Below are 20,010 nucleotides of genomic sequence, written 5' to 3' on the forward strand. Positions count from 1 at the left end.
GACACTCAAATCGTTTTACCTTCTCTCTGTTAATTCTAGGAATTCATCATCCATTACTCTCAAGTCCCTCGCTTGCTGTCTCCAACGATTCCGCCTGTGCAAGAGGCATCATCTAGGTGATTGCTTGTTTGAATTTGCGATTGATATGTGAGTGGATTGGGGTATTGGTGATTGTGAAGTTTCAATTTATTGTGGGTATTATTAAGTAAAATGTTGAGGTTTTGTTTGAGGTATAGTCATTTGAAGAAAATTTTATAGTAGATTTTGGAGATGGTTCTTGTTCTGTGTGCCTAAGAAAACTGAGTTTATATTTACATATTAATATGCATCTTTGCTGTTATTACAATGGAGATTATGTTGAATTTCAACATTTGTTACTGCATTTTAATTAATTGTGGATATTTTCGTTTCAAAGTTCAAAACACATCCCCGTTGAATTTGGTATCTTGTTTGTGTTACTTCATCTTGGAGATCACTTCTTTCACTTTGTTAAGAGTTTCTTATCCTTTGTAAGTATGGAAACAAAGAGCATCACCTGACCTATTTTGAGTATAATCCCATGATTATTTACCATTCTCCAATAACTCTTTTTTCCTAAAACTTATTTTCAACCACACATTTTCATAATAAAATATTTTATATGTAAACCTAATTTTTTTCTACTTTTTAACCACACATTCACCAAAAGATCACTATTCGGAAAATCATTTTCTTTTTAAAAAAAAAAACACTTTTAATGGGTATCAAACAGGGCTAGGTATTCCATCTATTTGAGATATGTTTTTTTTTTTTTTTTTTTTTTTTTTTTCTTTTTCCAGTGGTGATAGGGACATAATTTTTTGGACCTTGGGTCAAAGAGGAGAACATGGAAATTCCTTCAATTTCACTGAGTTTTGAGTCACTTGTTCGGTTGTTCCTTTCACCTTAAAGAGGGTGGAAGATAATAGTTACTGTGTTCTACTGGTACTTCTGGAACACAGATAGTTAAGATTAGTGATGATTTGAAATTCATAAACCCCTTAGACGTAGATCTTGGATTAACTACACCCAGTTAAATAACAAGTCGGGTGATGCTATCAGCTGGTTAAATTTTGGTTTAGTACGAGTGAGTATTACCCAAAAAATATATTCTTTGAATGTTGCGAGATCAATTTCCTTCCCCACTATCACACAACACCTATTGGCCAAATTTTATCATGTGCCCAAAGAAAAAAGAGAGAGTGAAAAGAGACAAAATATTATATATGTTCTTGTAGAATTTCTCCAGCTTTCCGTTTATATTATAGTATGTAACTAAGAAGCTTTCTGTTGATATGTGGTGAAGCTTTCTGTGTATATACTGAATATACTTGGCACAGGCCTGAACATCTCAAACAACATGGAAGGGGTGTCTAATGAGGTTTATATGAAAGCAATAAAGGCGGATCCCGATTTTAGGATGACATTTGTGATGATGCCAGAAATTAGGAAATAGTCTATCTTGGAACTTCTTTGATTTACTTATTTGATTAGCCGGGTTGTGTATTGTGAACTCCTAGTGTAGGATTGTGTTCTTTTCAGATGTTAATTAAGAACTTTTGTAATTTTCAAAACTTGCTGGTTTAATTTTAATCGATGGGTTGGATTTTGATAATAGTTGTACTTTTAATAAATATGATAATTACATTTGTTGGAGTAGTATAATAAATGATTATTGATACAGACAATAATAATTCTCAGTTTACTAAATAGTCAAATTAATTGAATAAAATGCCATAAAATAATTTCTAAATTTTTTAAATCAAACCCGTTTTCTAGTTTTTGTGTTTCGAAAAACAGTTTTTAAGAATGTCAAATCAAGCATTTTTAGAAATCTTAAAATTGACCCCTAAAAGAAAATTGAAAATGAATTCAAAACAAAAAACTGAAGCACAAACCAAATGCCCTTACTTTTTAAAGTTTTCACATACTTGAATCTGGCTTACTGTGATGCACCAATACGGATACGTCTGTCTGGCACGATACATGTTAGATACGTCGACTGATATTTTTTCAAAAAGTACATGACACGTCGTCGACACGTTAATTAAATTCTTTAAAATTTTTCATTTATGTAGTATAAAATTATTTCTATACTTATTATTGATTTTTCTTGTTGAAATTTTTAAATATGTGTGTTTATTTGTTATTTACTAATAATTTTGAGTTAAAAATATATAATAACTATAGTAAGAAAGAAAAATGATTCTTGTAGAGTGTCTGAAGAATGTCGGTATTGATACGTGTCGGACATGGACACGCTACCTAGTTAGAGTGTCCGTGCTACAAATCTGGCTTATATTCTTTGTTGCCAAACACTAATTAACATAGAAGTAAGAAACTATACAAGTAGCCTACAAGGGGGAAAAATAAAAATAAAAATAAAATTCAAGTAATCACAGTTATCAAGCCCCCAGATTCCTGGCCAGTGTGTGCTATGGTGCGAGCACATGTATCTTGGGGTTGGGATGTAATCTATCTATATGCATGTATTTATATTTATATATGTATATCTGTATGTGTGAGAGTGTGTGATCAGGCTGCAGAAATGCACACAAGGTGTTTGAAGTAATTGTTGAGTTAGAAAGTAATGTCACAATCTTATAATAAAGCATGCATCTTTCCAAAGAAAATGCCCTCTGTTAAAGTGTGATAATATTACGGTGACGTCTCTTAGGATATTTTCTGATGTATTTTTCATTTGTTTTGTGTTATTCATTGCCATGCTTCTGCTTTGTAAAACAGCAATCACGAGGAGGTTTTGGGGCTCAAGATTTTGCTTCAGTCTCAGGATTATGCTCGCGAGCTCAGAATTAGCCTGTTTCAAAGGTTAATTTTTTTGGGGAGTTTCATCTCATTTGGTGGAAGTTCAACTCAACTTATGGGAAAAGCATCGAGAGATAAAAGGGTACACTTGCTCTGCTCCAATTGCATGTGAAAACTTCTTTTATTTTATCTGGACTGGCACTAAATCAAAATGCCTGAAATGGATTGATTGATTTTACAGGATATCTACTACAGGAAGGCTAAAGAGGAAGGCTGGCGTGCTCGAAGTGCCTTCAAACTGCTTCAGATAGATGAGGAATTTAACATATTTGAAGGTACGTTAAGATGTGTACATTGATATGTACTAATTCTTTTTTGGGCTCCTCCATTTCATAGGATATTATCTTTGTGCAGTTTAAGCAAAAAGTTTCATTTATTTCCCTTTCGGCTGCAGTTATCTATTATTGATATGTGATGCAGTGAAAAGTTATCAACTGCCATTTGATAACGTAACCTAATGTTGCAGGAGTAAAGCGTGTGGTGGATTTATGTGCAGCGCCTGGTAGCTGGAGTCAGGTATCTGCCATTTGGGGATTCATTATTACCTTTACATATTTACTTACACATCCTTAAAACTCTTCAAGGTAGTCACATGCATTGCATCTAACTGAGTTTAATAACTTATATATTCCATGTAGGTTTTGAGTCGAAAGCTTTATCTCCCAGCAAAGCTGTCACCTGATCCCAAGTATGTTTTGGTAGTTAGACCTGTGTTTTCTTGTAGCAAGTAACAATTTTTACCATGTTAAGTATGCCTTTGCTGAATTTCTTTGCTTTAGTGTTATTTTAACTATTTGTTCCTCAATGTTCAGTTCTAACAATTCCATGAATCCTCAATTGTCTTTACCAGATTATTCAATAACTTCAGTACAAATAACTGATGCAGGTGTGAATATGGCATCCCAGGTGTCATTGCATTAGTCACCAAATCTTGTCCAATTAGATTTTATTCTGGAATTGGTAAATATATTGTCTAAAAGCTCCATTAATAGAAGTGTCTGAAAATTGAAGAAATACATGGCTTTAATACAAATAATTTTATTAAAGAGTTTCTAAAGCTGCATGGAATTTCTTGTTATGTTTTATGATGCAGTTACTGAGTAATGTGAAAAGGAAGTCAATCCTTGGAACATTTTCTCTTAATACTATTCCCCTGCTCTTAGCAATGTTATTGTGTTGCATTGATTTCAAGTTGTCATCGGAAAGGATTTGGCTATAAGCTTTGAGTTCAAGGCTAGTGATTATAATATTGATGCTGTCGCTATGGGAGTTGAGGTTTTTTGAAGTAATTATTTCTTTGCAATGATCTGCATAAGCGTAACTCTTGCTATAAAGTGAAGCTGCACCATCTCATTTACTTATCTGAGATGACGTTTTCTATCTTTCATTTCTTCTCTTCGCTGTGATACGCATTCATGATCTCATTATTTCATATCATAGAAACCTAAGCATGTCATCCTCATCACTTTGACAAATTTAACAGTCCAGAGGATTTGAATTAAAAATTTGCAGGGATGCTGATTTGCCACTCATTGTGGCTATTGACTTGCAGCCTATGGCTCCTATAGAAGGTGTCATTCAAGTGCAAGGGGATATAACAAATGCCCGGACAGCTGAAGTGGTAAGAACTGTTTACTCATCTGTCTGTGTTCACAAGTTTTTCTTTTTCCCTTTTTTGTTGAATATCACCTGTTTCGAGGTGAGGTATGGCATAGACCCCTACCCGCTTACCAGTAAAACAACAAAAGTACGTTTTTGGGAGAGATTATAGTCTGGTTCCAGAAGTTCAGAGATGTAAGAAAGAATATAGAGAGAAAAATTCTCGATGACTAAAAACCAAAACAGAGAATTGCATTTTCTAGATAAGGTCCTTCCTTCCTTACAAAGAATCCTATCTGAAGGAAAACTAAAAACTAAAATCTGACATATGGGTAAGAGATTTTATCTAATTTTAATTTATGTTGAATTTAACCTTGAAGTTCATATGCTCGCTATGCAGCCCAAGAAAAATAATAGCGACTTGACTGTGCTGTATTGCGTGTTAATGAATGTATGTATATCGGTACATGTATGGTTATTTGCGTATGTCCCCTGAACCTGTGATAAACCATTATTTCAAATGCAATCAGAAATCATATTTGAATGTTAGTTGGAACTTTGGAGACAATTTTGAAGTTTGCAGCTTGCTAGTGGAGATTGGATGCAGTAAAGAAACACCCTAAAGATTCTCATGCCAATGGAGGGGAAAAAAAGCAAGAAAAATATTAGTAAGGATGTACAATATTATATATGTGTGATCAAATGGGGGAGAGAGGAGAGCCTTTTTCCTTAGAATAAGAATATCTAAATAAATGCACCACATTTTGCTCCTCTGTATCACTTTTTATGGATCATATTGGGATTTGAGCCGGTAAGATCACTTATCTGCTTCTAAGATGTTAAGTACCAGGGTGGATTTCTGTGTCATCAGATTTTCTTCTTCCTGTCAATTGTGTTTCATTTTTACTTTTATATTTTAAATTCCACTTTTGATGTTTTATTATTTCCAGGGTGTTATTGAGGTTTGTTAATATAAGCAATATATATATGAATTCCCACTTTATGATCTTTTACCAGTGACATGTAAGTAAAGCATCCTTTCTGCTTTCTCAGGTTATTCGGCATTTTGATGGATGCAAGGCTGACCTAGTTGTATGTGATGGAGCTCCTGATGGTTAGTGAAAAACCATGTGAAGTTATATGGTCCCACTCTATTATTCTTGTGTCTATAATTTGATCCATGTATATAAACATTCTATCCTTGTGTCCTGCAGTAACTGGCCTCCATGACATGGATGAATTTGTTCAATCCCAACTCATATTGGCGGTTAGTAATTTAAATTCTTTGTTTGCGAATCTCCCTATCACAAGGGAAAATTTGTAAATGTTTTTAGTTAGGACTATATTATAGTAGATCACTGATTCACATGTGTGCATGTGCACATGCATCATATTTGTGCTGTTTTACTTTTCATGTCATCTTTCACCCATAAGATCTCATCCAAAATTATCCATGACTCTTTATGTCTCCAGCATGACCACTTACTTAGGAGGGAAATGGGGTAAATGTCTGGTACTACTCTACTGGAACAGCAACTATACTTTCATTTCCTTCAACCTAAGCAAGACACATTTTTGAGACATAGTGATGTTGACATCACTTGTTTAGACCATCATATTTTCTTGTGGACCATTTACTTATGTTTTATTTCATTGGGCTTGTATTAATGGGCAGGCCCAAGCCCCCATAACCATTAGGTTTAATTTTGTTATTTATATATTTGTGTTGGTTTTCCAAAGACGATAGACAATGATGGAATGAATTGCTTGGCTTGTTCTCTTCCTCTGCTTCTTCTCCCTCTAGTATTCTTCTCTGGTTTCTTCTCTTTTCTCTCCAGTTTCTCCCCTCCTTTCTTACTTGTCTTCTTCTCTATTGTTTATCTTCTTATCTACTGCTTTTTATAAGTTCTTTGATTGAATACTTCAACTGATTCTACGTCAAAGTGGTATCAAAGTCAAAACCTGGGTACTAGTTCACTACATCAACCTCTGACCATCAATTTTGTGAGGCAGCAGGTTGTTCATCAGCTTAAAGCTCATCCCGAAATTTTGCACTGTCATCTTCACAAATCTACCACCGTCTGCAGTCGTCTACTCTCATCCAAAACCTATTTTCCTTCAATTTCATATTTGGGAGAGAGGTTTGAAATTGAGATACAAAATGAGTTCAGGCCAGCTGCTTCAAATCACCGATTGCACCAACTACCACTACAGCCCACTATCTAAACCTTAAGCCCAAAGACAGTAACTGCCGGTAACTTCACAATAACTGTCTAATTCCAATAAACCACAAAATACACCATACCAACAGCCGACTACCACTACTAATAGCCCAATCCAATCCCATCGCACAGGCCCAACAATAACCCTAATCTGGCCCAACACAAAAATGTCCACCAACTCACATCGCTCACAAAATTCCAGCCGTCGACCCTCTCTCTCCACTGCCGCTGCATCTTACACTGCAACCCACCATCGCCTTTACAACTCACCCACCGAAACCCAAAATCTGATCTAGCACAACTCACAAAAACCATCATAGCCTGCACAATTATCGATTTGCTGAAGAAGATAGCAACCAATGCTGGTGTTCCTCGTCCCTTCTGCCGCCACCACAAAATCAGCTCCCCACATAGCGCCAACCTTAAACCTTCACCGCTAGTCACTCCTCCTTGCCAGACACCTCACTATCGTATTTGAGAGAATACAACTTTGTACATTTGAAGGTTAAGCAGGTTGCTTGTGGGTTATATGCATGCCTCTATTTTTCAAATGCTTCTAGAGGTTTTCGTGTTTGAAGTATTTAGTTTGATTTTTGTTATTTGAAAAAAAAAGGTAGAGAAAAGAAAAGGAAAAAAAAAAAAGAAAAGAAACAAAAGAAGGGTGGAAAAAAGGGTGAAAAAAAGTGAAAAGAAAATGTATCTTCTATTATTTGCAGATACCTCTTTTTATTCCTGTTGATTTGACACAGTTACTTCAATGAACGAAAGAGAAGTTACTGATTTTTTTTCTTGGTTTATATTACTGTTTCGTTTTAGAATTGCATGAATATTTATGCTTGCTGCTTTTATTCCAGTTTGTACCTAAACTCACGTAATTGGGTCCATTAACTTTGTTAAATTCTACTTTTACCTCATTTTTTTTACGTGATTAGGTTTTGACTAGTATTTGACTCTTGCTTTGCTATTTTACATATATCAGCAGTATTAGCTTACCGTATTTGAATTTATTTAATCCCAAAATTTAAAATTAAAAAAAGGCTGAAGTTATTTTCTATTGCTTGCACTTATTGTTCATTGATCTCTTTATTGCACGCCATTTAGTTGTAAATATAGGGCATGCATGGTGGTCGACTGGTAGTCTTGTCACTTCTAGTTTCAGTACCTAAACATGGAACCTTCATAATTTGATGCACTCACCCGACAAATAACAGCTAAACAAACCCAAATGACTACTATTCTTGAAGAGAGTAAGGCCTTCTGCTAATTTGAACAATTTTAAGCAAATTCATCATTCGATCGATGTTGATAATTTTGAAGTATCCCATAATATACATTATCATCATTGGCGAGGAGATCAAAAATATTATCGATATGATCATAGTGATAGGGATCAAGTTCGTGGATGAGAACGAGCCTATGACCGTCATGGTACTCATTCCCTTCCTCGTCATGAGGAGAGTTTCTTTAGAAAGACTCCTACTTTTGGGAGTTGCTTAGATTTTGAAGTTTTTACTCAATGGACTGTCCTTAAACAAGGTAATCAGTTAGTGACTAAGTATATTGTTCAATTTAAGGAATTTCAAATGAAATGACATGTCATTGAAGATGAGGCCCGACTTTGAGTAGGTTTATACAAGATCAAATGAACTTAGGCGTGAGCTTTTCCTTCGAGGTGTCACTACTTTTGATCACGCTTACTCTTTGGCTCAAGATTACGAGTTATTTATTAATACTCCATATGAAAATCGCGATCATCATCGTCCACCGATCTCGTCATCGCTGTCTCCTCTTAAGTCTATCAAAAGATCTTTCCTGTCTAATGTTCCTCCTTTGTAGGAAAATGAGAGTAAATTTTCTGAAATTCCAGGGGCTTCTTCTCACTTGCAGTGTTTCAACTGTAAGGACTTTGACCACGTCTCTTCTGAATGTCATAGTCGAGCTTTAGTCATTGAAGAACGAAAGAATATAATAGATAAGCGACCTAAACTTGAAGAATTTGATGACTTGGATGATAGTGAGTATACACCTCCTTAGATAGTATTTGGACTTTTCCCATGAACCTAGGTATTGTATCCTTTGTTCCCAATATCTCTCAGTCAAATGTTGTTTCATACTCTTATCCAACCCAAAGGTACCGATGATTTGTGTAATCATGCCATTTTCAAGGAAAATCTTAGGAATTGAGATTTGGTCCCCCCAACAGTGCAAATTACTTATAACAATTTTGTGAATCAGTCTATAAGTACAAGTTCCCTTTGAAGTTATTTATGGTTACGAATCTAGGAAAACTTTAGACCTTATTCCCATGTCCCCACATGCTAATGTGGTCAGTTGAGGTAGTTTTATCACATCGTCATAGCTTGCATATTGAGATCAATAAACAACTTGAAACAAGTAATGCATTATATAAACTTCAAGTTGATTTGCATAAGCGAAATTTTGAATTTAATATTGGGGATTATGTTTTATTGCGAACTTATAGTGCTAGTCCATATGAAATTTTAAAGCATATTGATTCAAATACATGTGTCATTGAACTTTTATCATATTTTGGTCACCACTATTTTAACTATTAAGGACTTCATTGCTTACAAAGGCTATTTTAACCCATTTGATGACCATTTTCTACCCCCACATGGAAATTCCTACACTGAATCTTTTGCTATGTCTACTCTAATACCATCTATCATAGCACACAATGATAAGATTGATGTTATTTTAGATAATCAGATTGTGTTAATCAATGATAGACAAATTCAGTACTTTTTTGTTCGTTGGGTCGATCGACTTGATTCTAATGATACATGGATCCCCAGAAAGAGACTTCATAGCATACAAAGATAAGATTGATGTTATTTTAGATGATCAGATTGTGTTGACCAATGATAGAGAGATTCAGTGCTTTCTTATTTGTTGGGTGGATCGACTTGATTCTAATGATACATGGATTCCTAGAAAGAGACTTCAACAGTGTGATCCAGATTCATTGGAACTTTATAAGAGTCAGCAAGATTTTCCTTTTTCCCAGATAACCTTGGTCAGATCTTATGCTTGGGGATAATTTGCAAATGACGTTGTCATCATTTGTTGAGATCCGATATTTGGTTTGTCAGAAAGATCATCCTCCATGATAGTTCAACCACTCGACGGAGTCGAGTTTTTCTTCCACTCCGGGAGAGTTGATGAGGATGTCACTTGTTTGGACCATCATATTTTCTTGTGGACCATTTACTTATGTTTTATTTCATTGAGCTTGTATTGATGGGCTGGCCCAAGCCCCATAACCATTAGGTTTAATTTTGTTATTTATATGTTTGTATTGCTTTTCCAAAGATGATAGACCATGATGGAATGAATTGAAGATTGAATTGCTTGGATTGTTCTCTTCCTCTGCTTCTTCTCCCTCTAGTATTCTTCTCCTTCCTCTTCAGTTTGTCCCCTTCTTTCTTGCTGTCTTCTTCTTTTCTTCCCTGCTTCTTCTTTCTGCTGTGGTTATCTTCTTCTTTACTGCTGCTTATAAGTTCTCTGCTGGAATACTTCAACTGATTCTGCATCACATAGTAATCCATACTCTCTGTCAGGGGGCTTATGCTAGGCGACCTAGGCTCTGTCCAAGAAACTGAATCATAATGGATCAAAGCCCTCCTTTTCCTTCCAATTACTGAGATGTTCTCTCTTACTTGACAGCTCCTGCAGCTGCAAATGTCATGTTGCTTGAAAGTGACAACTGAATGAATTTGGTGAAGGACAAAAAGTCTAATCTCTTTTGTGTGCACATTTTCTTGATTCCTTCCTTGCACACTATATTCTGTGACAATCATATCATGTTGCTTGTGGGCTGATAGGGTAAATAGATCACTAATCAAATCATATTTTCATGCCAAGTATTTTGTTCCATTTATCATTTCTTTTTCATAGCATATTTTTTCACACTTATTTAGATTATGGCTAAACGTGTTTGCAGGGATTAACAATAGTTTCACACATACTAAAGAGAGGTGGAAAGTTTATTGCTAAGATATTTCGAGGAAAAGATACCAGTCTTCTTTACTATCAGGTTTGTTGATGCTGTCTAAACCAGCAATAATTGGAATTATTTCAGGTCATTTACTCACTTTTGTTAATTATAAATAACATTTAGTCTCATTTCAGGTACTCAATTTCCATTTTAGCGTACTAGTGTGAAATTTGGGTAAAGTTTTTCCATTTTCAGGATATACAGTAATTCATGGCATTATATACACTTGAGGCATAGTTTTATGTGTGAACATAAAATCAATGCACAGGACTATATAATTTTTATATTAGCAGCTAATCAAGGTTGTTAAATTGTGGTACGTAGGATCCTATGATCCGAAATGACCAAAACGATTTGGATGGGCTCTAGAATTGCGATCTTCTAGAATCGCTATTAGTATCGGTTCGAATCACTAGGATTGTATGATCCTAAATGCAATAAATTGGGCTAGGGCGATGAGCTTCCTTATTTCACTGAAAGGCTGGTTTCTTTTGATTAAGTAACATAATATAGTCTAAATCAAAAAGGTAGAAAGAATAAAATAAAGAACGTCAAACAAAAACGTAAAATCCCTAACTCAAATCCAAAGTGATTTAGCGTCAACTCTCACAGTCTTGCCTCGCACATATGTTCATCACTCAAATTTGAGAAGGACACTATTATGGTCCCTTTTGGTAAATCATGGACTTGTAGTTGATACGATGTTCTTAGACCTTTTTTTATTATTTTTTCGATATTTAAGATATAATTATTTTAGTAGGATCTTTCGATCCTCGATCTGATCTGCAAGTCCTCTCCACCGATCGGCGTAAAAATTACGATCATTCTACCTTGCAGCTAATAATAATCAGAATTTGAGAAACCCCTCTCTTTTTGCTGTGGAAGAACAAAAGATGTCGAACTGATATCGCTGCAGAAAATTATTCTTTAGTGACACAAGTTGAAATTCATACAAGAAAATGTTTGAATAAAGTCATTTCTTTGTCTAGTGGTGTTGTGCATGTGGCTCATATAGAGTGGAACACAGGCCCTGAATCAAATAGGCCGATGCCTGCGCGAAGCGGAGCGACGGCATCGGCCTTGCGCGGGTTTAATTCATTGTCTGGTTGTTAGGGACGCTGAATGGGTTGGCGCGGTACGGTACAGGGGTATTTTCTGTACGGGCCTTAAAGTCTTTTATGGGCCCAGGCTAGGGTTAGTATAAATAATATGTTGTAACCCTATTTTTATAATTGAATAAAGAAATCTTCGCTTCGCTCTCATGGACGTAGGCACATCGCCGAACCACGTAAAATTCTTGTGTTGATTTCCCTTTTTCATCTCATTAATATTGTGCATAAAATTCAACAACTGGCATCAGAGCCAGGCTCACATGGCGAGTTCTTCGATTGCAAAATTTGATGTGATGAAGTTTGACGGATCTGGGAACTTCGGATTATGGCAGCGAAGGGTGAAGGATTTGTTAGCGCAGCAAGGGATGATGAAGGCACTATCTGGGAAGAAACCAGAGGGTACGTCAGATGCCGATTGGGAAGAGCTCGAGGCGCGAGCAGTTGGTACAATTCGGCTTTGTTTGGCGGACGAAATCATGTATCATATAATGGACGTTGAGTCTCCGGCAGAGGTTTGGGAGAAATTGGAGAATCGTTATATGTCGAAGTCTCTCACGAACAAGCTGCATCTAAAGCAGTGGTTGTACGGGCTGAAGATGTTGGAGGGTACGGATCTGATTCAACACACCAATGTGTTCAATCAAATCATCCGCGATCTATTATGACTTGAAATCAAGTTTGATGATGAAGACAAGGCAATGATTTTGTTGTGTTCACTGCCTCCTTCGTACGACCATCTGGTGACCACGTTGACGTGGGGTAAAGAGACTCTTAAATTGGAGGAAGTCACATCAGCCCTGTTAGCCTACAACTAGTGAAAACTGCGTACTTGTGAAACTTCACAGGGTGAAGGGTTGATCGTAAAGGGCTACCAGGATCGTGGGAGAAGGAAGGACAGAGGTGTTTCTTTTAGAGGGAACACAAAATCAAAATCTAGAAATCAAAATAAGAAAAACGTAAAGTGCTACAAATGCCATCAGATGGGCCACTTTAAGAGAGACTGTCCTAATAAGAAGTAGAATGATGAAAGGAAAGGTGATGGGTCATCAAACTCAGCTAGTGTTGCAGAAGGAGACTCGGATTCTGGAGATGGAGATGGAGATGGAGATATGTTATCAGTCTCTGCAGGTAATTCTGTAAAATTAAATGACTATTGGGTACTTGATTCAGCCTGTTCATATCACATGTGTCCTTATCGAGATTGGTTTCATTCATATCGTTCTGGAAATTTTGGATCTGTTCTGATGGGTAATGATGCATCATGTAAGGTCATTGGAATGGGGTCCATAAAATTTAAAATGTTCGATGGTGTGATAAGGACCTTGGAAAATGTTAGGCATGTACCTGAGTTGAAAAAGAATTTAATTTCTTTAGGCACTTTAGACACAAATGGTTACTCTTATAAGTCAGAGTGTGGGGCTCTAACAGTGAAGAAAGGGGCTATGATTGTGATGAAGGGTCAGAAATTAGTAGGGAATATCTACAAACTATTTGGGGATACAGTTGTAGGTGGAGTTGCTACAGCAGAATCTGAGTCAGATGACACTCTTCTATGGCATATGTGACTGGGGCATATAGGAGAACGTGGCATGGTTGAACTTCACAAGAGGAATTTGTTGAAGGGGGTAAAATCATGCAAGCTGAATTTCTGCAAGTTCTGTGTACTTGGAAAACAGTCCAGAGTACAGTTCAAGATGGGAAAGCACAAGACAGAGGGAATTCTTGATTACGTGCACTCAGATGTTTGGGGACCAGTGAGGGAGTTGTCCAAAGGTGGATCTCAGTATTTTATTATTTTCATTGATGACTTCTCTAGAAAAGTTTGGGTATATTTCATGAAGCACAAGTCTGAAGCCTTTGCCAAGTTCAAATTATGGAAAGCAGAAGTAGAGAACCAGATGGGCAGAAAAATTAAGTATCTGAGGACAGATAACGGTACAGAGTATATAGATTCACATTTTCTGAGATTTTGTGAGGAGCATGGTATTCGGCGGCACTATACAGTTCGCACGACACCGCAACAGAATGGTTTTGCGGAAAGGATGAACAGAACAATTGCAGAACGGGCAAGATGTTTGAGGTTGAATGCAGGGCTCTCGAAGAGTTTTTGGGCAGAAGCAGTGAACATTGCATGTTATGTCATAAACAAATCACCACGAGTAGCACTAGATGGGAAAGTTGCAGAGGAAGTTTGGACAGGAAATGAAGTTGATTATTCTGAATTGAGAGTATTTGGTTGTTCGGCGTATGTGCATGTATCTAGTGATCAGCGATCCAAACTTGATCCGAAATCAAGAAAATGTATTTTTCTGGGCTATGTTAAAGGTATAAAGGGATACAAGTTTTGGGATCTAGAAGCAAGGAAGATGGTGATAAGTAGGGATGCAGTATTTGATGAAGCATTCATGCTTAAAGCTTCTACAGATAAAGAGAAGCTAAATTTAGACGAGGGCAGAGGTAAGAGCCAAGTGGTGCAAGTAGAGCTAGACAATGTAAATAGAGAAATTAATGCTCAGGGAGCAGATAGTTCTAGGTCAGAGGTGTAGCAGTATCATAGTGTTGCCTTAGATAGACCACGTCGCACTACCAAACCACCAGCAAAGTATGGATTTGAGGATTCGGTTTCTTATGCACTCATTACCAGCAATAGCGATCCTATAACTTTTCAGGATGCCATTGGTAGTCAGGAGAAAGGTAAATGGATAGAGGCTATGACGGAGGAAATTGAGTCACTGCATAAAAATGATACTTGGGATTTGGTGGAGCTTTCAGAGGGGAAGAAACAGATAGGGTGTAAGTGGGTGTATAGAAAGAAAGAAGCAATGCCAGAAAAGGAAGGAGAAAGATACAAGACTCGATTAGTAGCAAAGGGATACTCACAGAGGAAGGGAGTAGATTATGATGAAATTTTCTCTCCAGTCGTCACACACACTTCCATCAGGATTGTTTTGGCAATGGTAGCTAATTTTGATTTGGAGTTAGAGCAGCTAGATGTGAAGACTGCTTTCCTTCACGGTGATTTGGAGGAACAGATTTTCATGGAGCAGCCAGAAGGGTTTATGGAATTAGGAACAGAGAATCTTGTGTGTAAACTGAAGAAGTCTTTATACGGGTTTAAGCAGTCTCCACGGCAATGGTACAAGAAGTTCGACTCTCATATGATTCAGATTGGCTACAGTCGTTGTGAGTATGATTGTTGCGTATACTACAGAGTTCTTGAGGATAACTCATATATTTTCTTGATGTTGTATGTGGACGACATGTTAATTGCTACCAAGAACATGGATGAGGTAGACAAATTGAAATCTTTGTTGAGCAGTAAGTTTGATATGAAAGACTTGGGACTGGCTAAGAAAATTCTTGGCATGGAGATCAACAGAGATAGGAAAGCCAGAAAATTATGGGTGTCTCAGAAAAACTATTTGAAGAAAGTGTTAGAGAGGTTTAGCATGTCAGATGCAAAATCAGTTGCCACACCACTTGCAAATCACTTCAGATTGTGTAATAATCAGTGCCCAAAGAGTGAAGAAGATGTTGCAGAGATGTCAAAGGTACCTTATGCCAGCGCAGTTGGATGTTTGATGTATGCAATGGTGTGTACCAAACCAGATTTAGCACATGCAGTCAGTGTGTTTAGTAAGTATATGGCTAATCCTGGTAGAGAGCATTGGAGAGCTGTAAAGTGGATTTTCAAGTACTTGAAAGGTACAATGGAGTGCGGGATCATGTTTGAGAGACAACACGGTGATATTTCAGTTCAAGGATATGTAGATGCAGATTATGCAGGAGAGTTGGATGACAGAAGGTCCTATACAGGTTATGTTTTCACACTCGCAGGTGGGCCCATATGTTGGAGGTCAATGGTGCAATCACTTGTGGCATTATCTACAACTGAAGCATAGTACATGGCGGCAACTGAGGCAGCCAAGGAATTATTGTGGTTGAAAGGGCTTGTCAGGGAATTTGGGATCAAGCAAGATGGAATGAAGTTGTACTGTGATAGTCAGAGCGCCATCTTCTTAGCTAAGAATCAGATTTATCATGCAAGAACCAAGCATATTGATGTGAGATTTCATAAGATAAGAGAGTTGGTTACTTCAGGTGTTGTTAGAGAAGGTACATAGCTCAGAGAATGCAGCAGACATGATGACAAAACCAATTACAATGGATAAGTTCAAGCATTACTTGAACTTGATTGACATCTCTAGCTGTTAGAGAGGATGTGTCCCAACCCATTGGCCTTAGATGGTGTGGTTTTTTCATGTTATGTTTTTTCTCCTAAGGGGTGAATATTCGCCAAGGTGGAGATTGTTATGCATGTGGCTCATATAGAGTGGAACACAGGCTCTGGATCAAATGGGCCGATGCCGGCGCGAAGCGGAGTGGAGTGAGAGGAGCGGAGCGACGGCATCGGCCTTGCGCGGGTTTAATTCACTGTTTGGTTGTTAGGGACGCTGAATGGGTTGGGGGTGGCCCCCGCGGTACGGTACAGGGGTATTTTCTGTACGGGCATTAAAGTCTTTTATGGGCCCAGGTTAGGGTTAGTATAAGTAATATATTGTAACCCTATTTTTATAATTGAATAAAGAATCTCTGCTTCGCTCTCGTGGACGTAGGCACATCGCTGAACCATGTAAAATTTTTGTGTTGATTTCCGTTTTTCATCTCTTTAATATTGCGCATAAAATCCAACAAGTGGTGAACGCGTGGTATAAGTTCTTTAGAATGTTTGATCCAGTAAATGGATCTTTGCCCCTTCGGACAGTTCTAAGTTGATTACATGGTACTGTATTGCTAAGCTAGAGTATGGTACTACTTTATCTTGAAACCAGTCCACTTAATCTATTTGATTTTGCTTGCAGGTTGATAATGTTTAGTATTGTTTGGTTCTTAGAGGTTTTTAGGACAATTTGTTCGTTTTCTGCATAAAATGCTGTATAAAACACACTCTCTGATTTGAAGTGCAAATAATGTTTTTCAAAGTTCCAAGCAGTCTTTGATTTGAAGAAAATGTTGAGTATTTCCTTTATTATGATGAACTAATAATCATTGGAGTAAAACGTCAAACTCAGTTCTTATCTCTATATTCATTATAACACCAATTATCAACAACAAAAGCATTTCCTCTCAATTCAAAAAGTTTAACATTTCTAGAAATTAGAAATGGGAAAACTATCACCCTTCAATAAAAATCGAGGATGTTTATGTAAATTTAGTTCGAGCTTTATTTTCTTAAGGTATTGCTAAAACTGTAAACCTCAAAGCATATGATACTTATTTTCACTTCTAACAATGGTATTTGTTAATCTCTGCTTTTTCATGTTCTTATTTTGAATATTTGCTTGTGTTATAATTAATTTTGTGATGTAAACTTAATTCTATTAACAATGTTAAAGTAGTTTATCTACATCATCAAGATCATTTAATACGTAGACAGAATCTTGAGTTGATCGTGGAATTGGTGGTGTTTTGCCTCTCTGTTGCAGCTGAAACTATTTTTCACAGAAGTGACATTTGCCAAACCAAAAAGCAGTCGTAATTCAAGCATAGGTACCGATGTTTTTCCTCATTTTCTCTAGACTCCTTTATTTAAAAGTTATGTGATCTTCCAATGTCATATTTTCCCTTCTCTAGGGATATTCCTGTGAATTTGGATTGATTCATTCAGTTTAGAGTGCTTCCTAATTTTTTATCCATCAAATGCCACTCCAAAAACAGGAAGGACAAGTTTTTAGATCTTCAAATTGTTTTATCTGCTGCAGACCTTTTCAGCGCCATGGTTAGGAATCATTTAGGAAACAACCAAACAGAGAAAGCATATGATCCACCTACCTACTGAAGTAGTAAGATAGGAGGAACAAATCATTTGGCTCTACCATTGTTGCAACAAAGAATTTGGACAGTTTCCAAAAACAGAATTTCATGTGCTTCCTATGGTAAATTATCATAAGAAGACTTAAAAATAGACTTTTGACTTCTCACAGGCCTCCAACTGTGAAAAGATGATACTCCATAAGATTCTACAGGATTTTTCTTATTAGAACTACTAATCTCGCTATATATGGATTAACTCTTCTCACCGAACTTGATACCGGTGTAAGCATCATTATTCAAATCACCAGCCACTAGGTGGCTGAAAATGTGTAGCTGAAGGAATTACCACTTGTTTACATATTAAAAAGATTGTTTTGGAATATTTAAAGAGATTTTAAAGTTCAGCATACAGTATACAGTTTATCTAGAATTTTCTAAACCTAATCTTTTCCCATATTTTGTAATGCAGAAGCATTTGCAGTCTGTGAAAATTACTCTCCCCCTGAAGGTTTTAATGAAAAAGATTTGCACCGCCTCCTTGAAAAGATTGGAAGTCCATCTAGTGCAGATGATCTAGGTAATCCTGATACTAACACTTGCTTTTGGCTCAAAGAGGAAAAACAGTACCCATTTCCGTTTGGACTATTAGTTAATATTCATTATCCATAATCCCAAAAAAAGAAACAAAAAAAAAAAGAAAAAAAAGGAAGGATTTCTTGTGCTAACTGTACGTCTGTTTCTTCTCGAGATATGGTTATATGCAGGTATGCATACTGTTTTTCCCTTTTATGTTATGTTATGAACGGGTTGGGGGAAGTTCTAAGTGTGACCTGTTCCTTGATACACTGAAGGAATTTTCGTCCTTCACGTCAACCTCTGTATCTCGCAAAATGAAATTCTCAGAAATTTTAACAGAATGATCACCCCAACTTCAGTTAAAAAATAATCGCTGATCCTCTTCTTTTGAGTTCTGATTCTGCAAGATGATACCATGTCAATATGTTCTCATTTTTTGTCCTTATCGACAGATTGCAGTAGTGGGTGGTTAGAAGGTCCTAACAAAGTATATATTCCATTTTTGGCCTGCGGGGATCTCAGCGGGTATGACTCTGATCGTTCATATCCACTTCCTAAAGCTGCAGATGGATCTTACAAGAGCTTAGATCCTGTGCAACCTCCTATTGCACCCCCTTATAAGCGAGCTCTTGATATGAAGAAAGCTTCAAGTCATGGAGTCCAAGGTCTAGAAAAACTCTCCCTTGATCCCTGAGCATGGTGGTTCATTAGACAAATTCGAAGTTCTTGAGTTTTTGACTTGAAGTCGTATTTCTGTACTCAGTTATCAAATTATGAGTTTGGACGGATAATAACTTTCATGAAAGTTGCTTGTTCTGTGTGCTAGATGGCAGGGTTCCTGTTGACTATATCATTTGAAATGAAAAAAAAAAAACCCAAAGCAACTAAACGTTACTAAAAATAGGGGGCATTATTTTTTATATATGAAATCTGTCATTCATTCACGTGGTTAGCATACATGGTGGCAACTAAATGATTTGGCCTTCCAAATTGTTATGAAATCTCTCATTCATTACATTGAATGTTTTGCTAGATTGCAAGGCGAGCTCATAGATTACTAACAGAAAAAACATCTTTCAATCTTGCTACGTTTCCATTTTTCAATTTCAAGAATTCTTGGACAGACTATAATCTACACAACAAATTCATTTCTATTTCATTTACATCCTTTTCTTCCTTCAATAAAAATACTTCTAGCAAGAACTTGTGACAGAATTTGATCTTTGCAAAGACAATGAAGAATTCAAGAACTCGATGCAGTCCTCTATAGCCTCAACCCTCTGAGAATCAAGTGTTTCAGCATATGAATGTGACCTTGCCAAAGAAGCAGAAGAAACTTTACGTGAACACCTCTTTCTACTAGACATACAACGAAGTGCTCTGGTGGCCTTTGCTCCGGTACGCCTGAGGAAACCAGACAGCGAAAACTTGGATTTTCTAATATGTCCGAAGCTCCATATTTCATTTACTTTCTTCTTGTTTCCATCTGCTTTTGAACCATCACCATACTTTTGGTAAATGATTGGCATGTCATTGACATCATAACTGAAACTCACTCTTCTACTCATTTTTCTTCGCATAACCCTGCAAAGGAATGGCAAGAGATATAGGTGGTGCCGTGTTCTGTGTGTGTGGGTCTGTGAGAGAGAGAGAGAGAGAGAGAGAGGGGGGGGGGATGGAGAGAAGAGGCAATTGCCAATTGGTGATGTAGAGGGCGGTATTTACGGAGATTTGATGAGAGGGAAAGAGAGAGGTAAAATAGAGTGGGAAAAAGATAAGAGGAGGTTTAACAATCTTTGCCTCCGTTTGGATACCAATTTATAAC

At 36.9% G+C, this 20,010-nt stretch overlaps 2 protein-coding genes across 2 annotated transcripts in view; one reads left to right on the plus strand and one right to left on the minus strand.

The window, feature by feature from the left end:
• Positions 1 to 19,129, plus strand: part of LOC111365638 (putative tRNA (cytidine(32)/guanosine(34)-2'-O)-methyltransferase) — a 21,706-nt gene extending 2,577 nt beyond the window's left edge. The window contains exons 2-12 of the mRNA XM_022986179.1: positions 2,764 to 2,926; positions 3,026 to 3,119; positions 3,311 to 3,360; positions 3,483 to 3,532; positions 4,357 to 4,465; positions 5,497 to 5,557; positions 5,658 to 5,710; positions 10,630 to 10,722; positions 17,282 to 17,345; positions 18,079 to 18,186; positions 18,638 to 19,129. Of these exons, the coding sequence (XP_022841947.1) occupies positions 2,900 to 2,926; positions 3,026 to 3,119; positions 3,311 to 3,360; positions 3,483 to 3,532; positions 4,357 to 4,465; positions 5,497 to 5,557; positions 5,658 to 5,710; positions 10,630 to 10,722; positions 17,282 to 17,345; positions 18,079 to 18,186; positions 18,638 to 18,879 (951 nt within the window). The 5' untranslated portion in view covers positions 2,764 to 2,899 and the 3' untranslated portion in view covers positions 18,880 to 19,129. The remainder of the gene's footprint in view (positions 1 to 2,763; positions 2,927 to 3,025; positions 3,120 to 3,310; positions 3,361 to 3,482; positions 3,533 to 4,356; positions 4,466 to 5,496; positions 5,558 to 5,657; positions 5,711 to 10,629; positions 10,723 to 17,281; positions 17,346 to 18,078; positions 18,187 to 18,637) is intronic.
• Positions 19,130 to 19,378: 249 nt separating this feature from the next.
• Positions 19,379 to 19,753, minus strand: LOC111373445. Its single transcript, XM_022995977.1, has one exon. The coding sequence runs from the start codon at positions 19,751 to 19,753 to the stop codon at positions 19,379 to 19,381; it is 375 nt and encodes a 124-aa protein (XP_022851745.1).
• Positions 19,754 to 20,010: the final 257 nt, after the last annotated feature.

This window comes from Olea europaea, chromosome 2 (assembly GCF_002742605.1).
Source record: "Olea europaea var. sylvestris chromosome 2, O_europaea_v1, whole genome shotgun sequence".
In the NCBI taxonomy this organism is placed as follows: Eukaryota; Viridiplantae; Streptophyta; class Magnoliopsida; order Lamiales; family Oleaceae; genus Olea; species Olea europaea.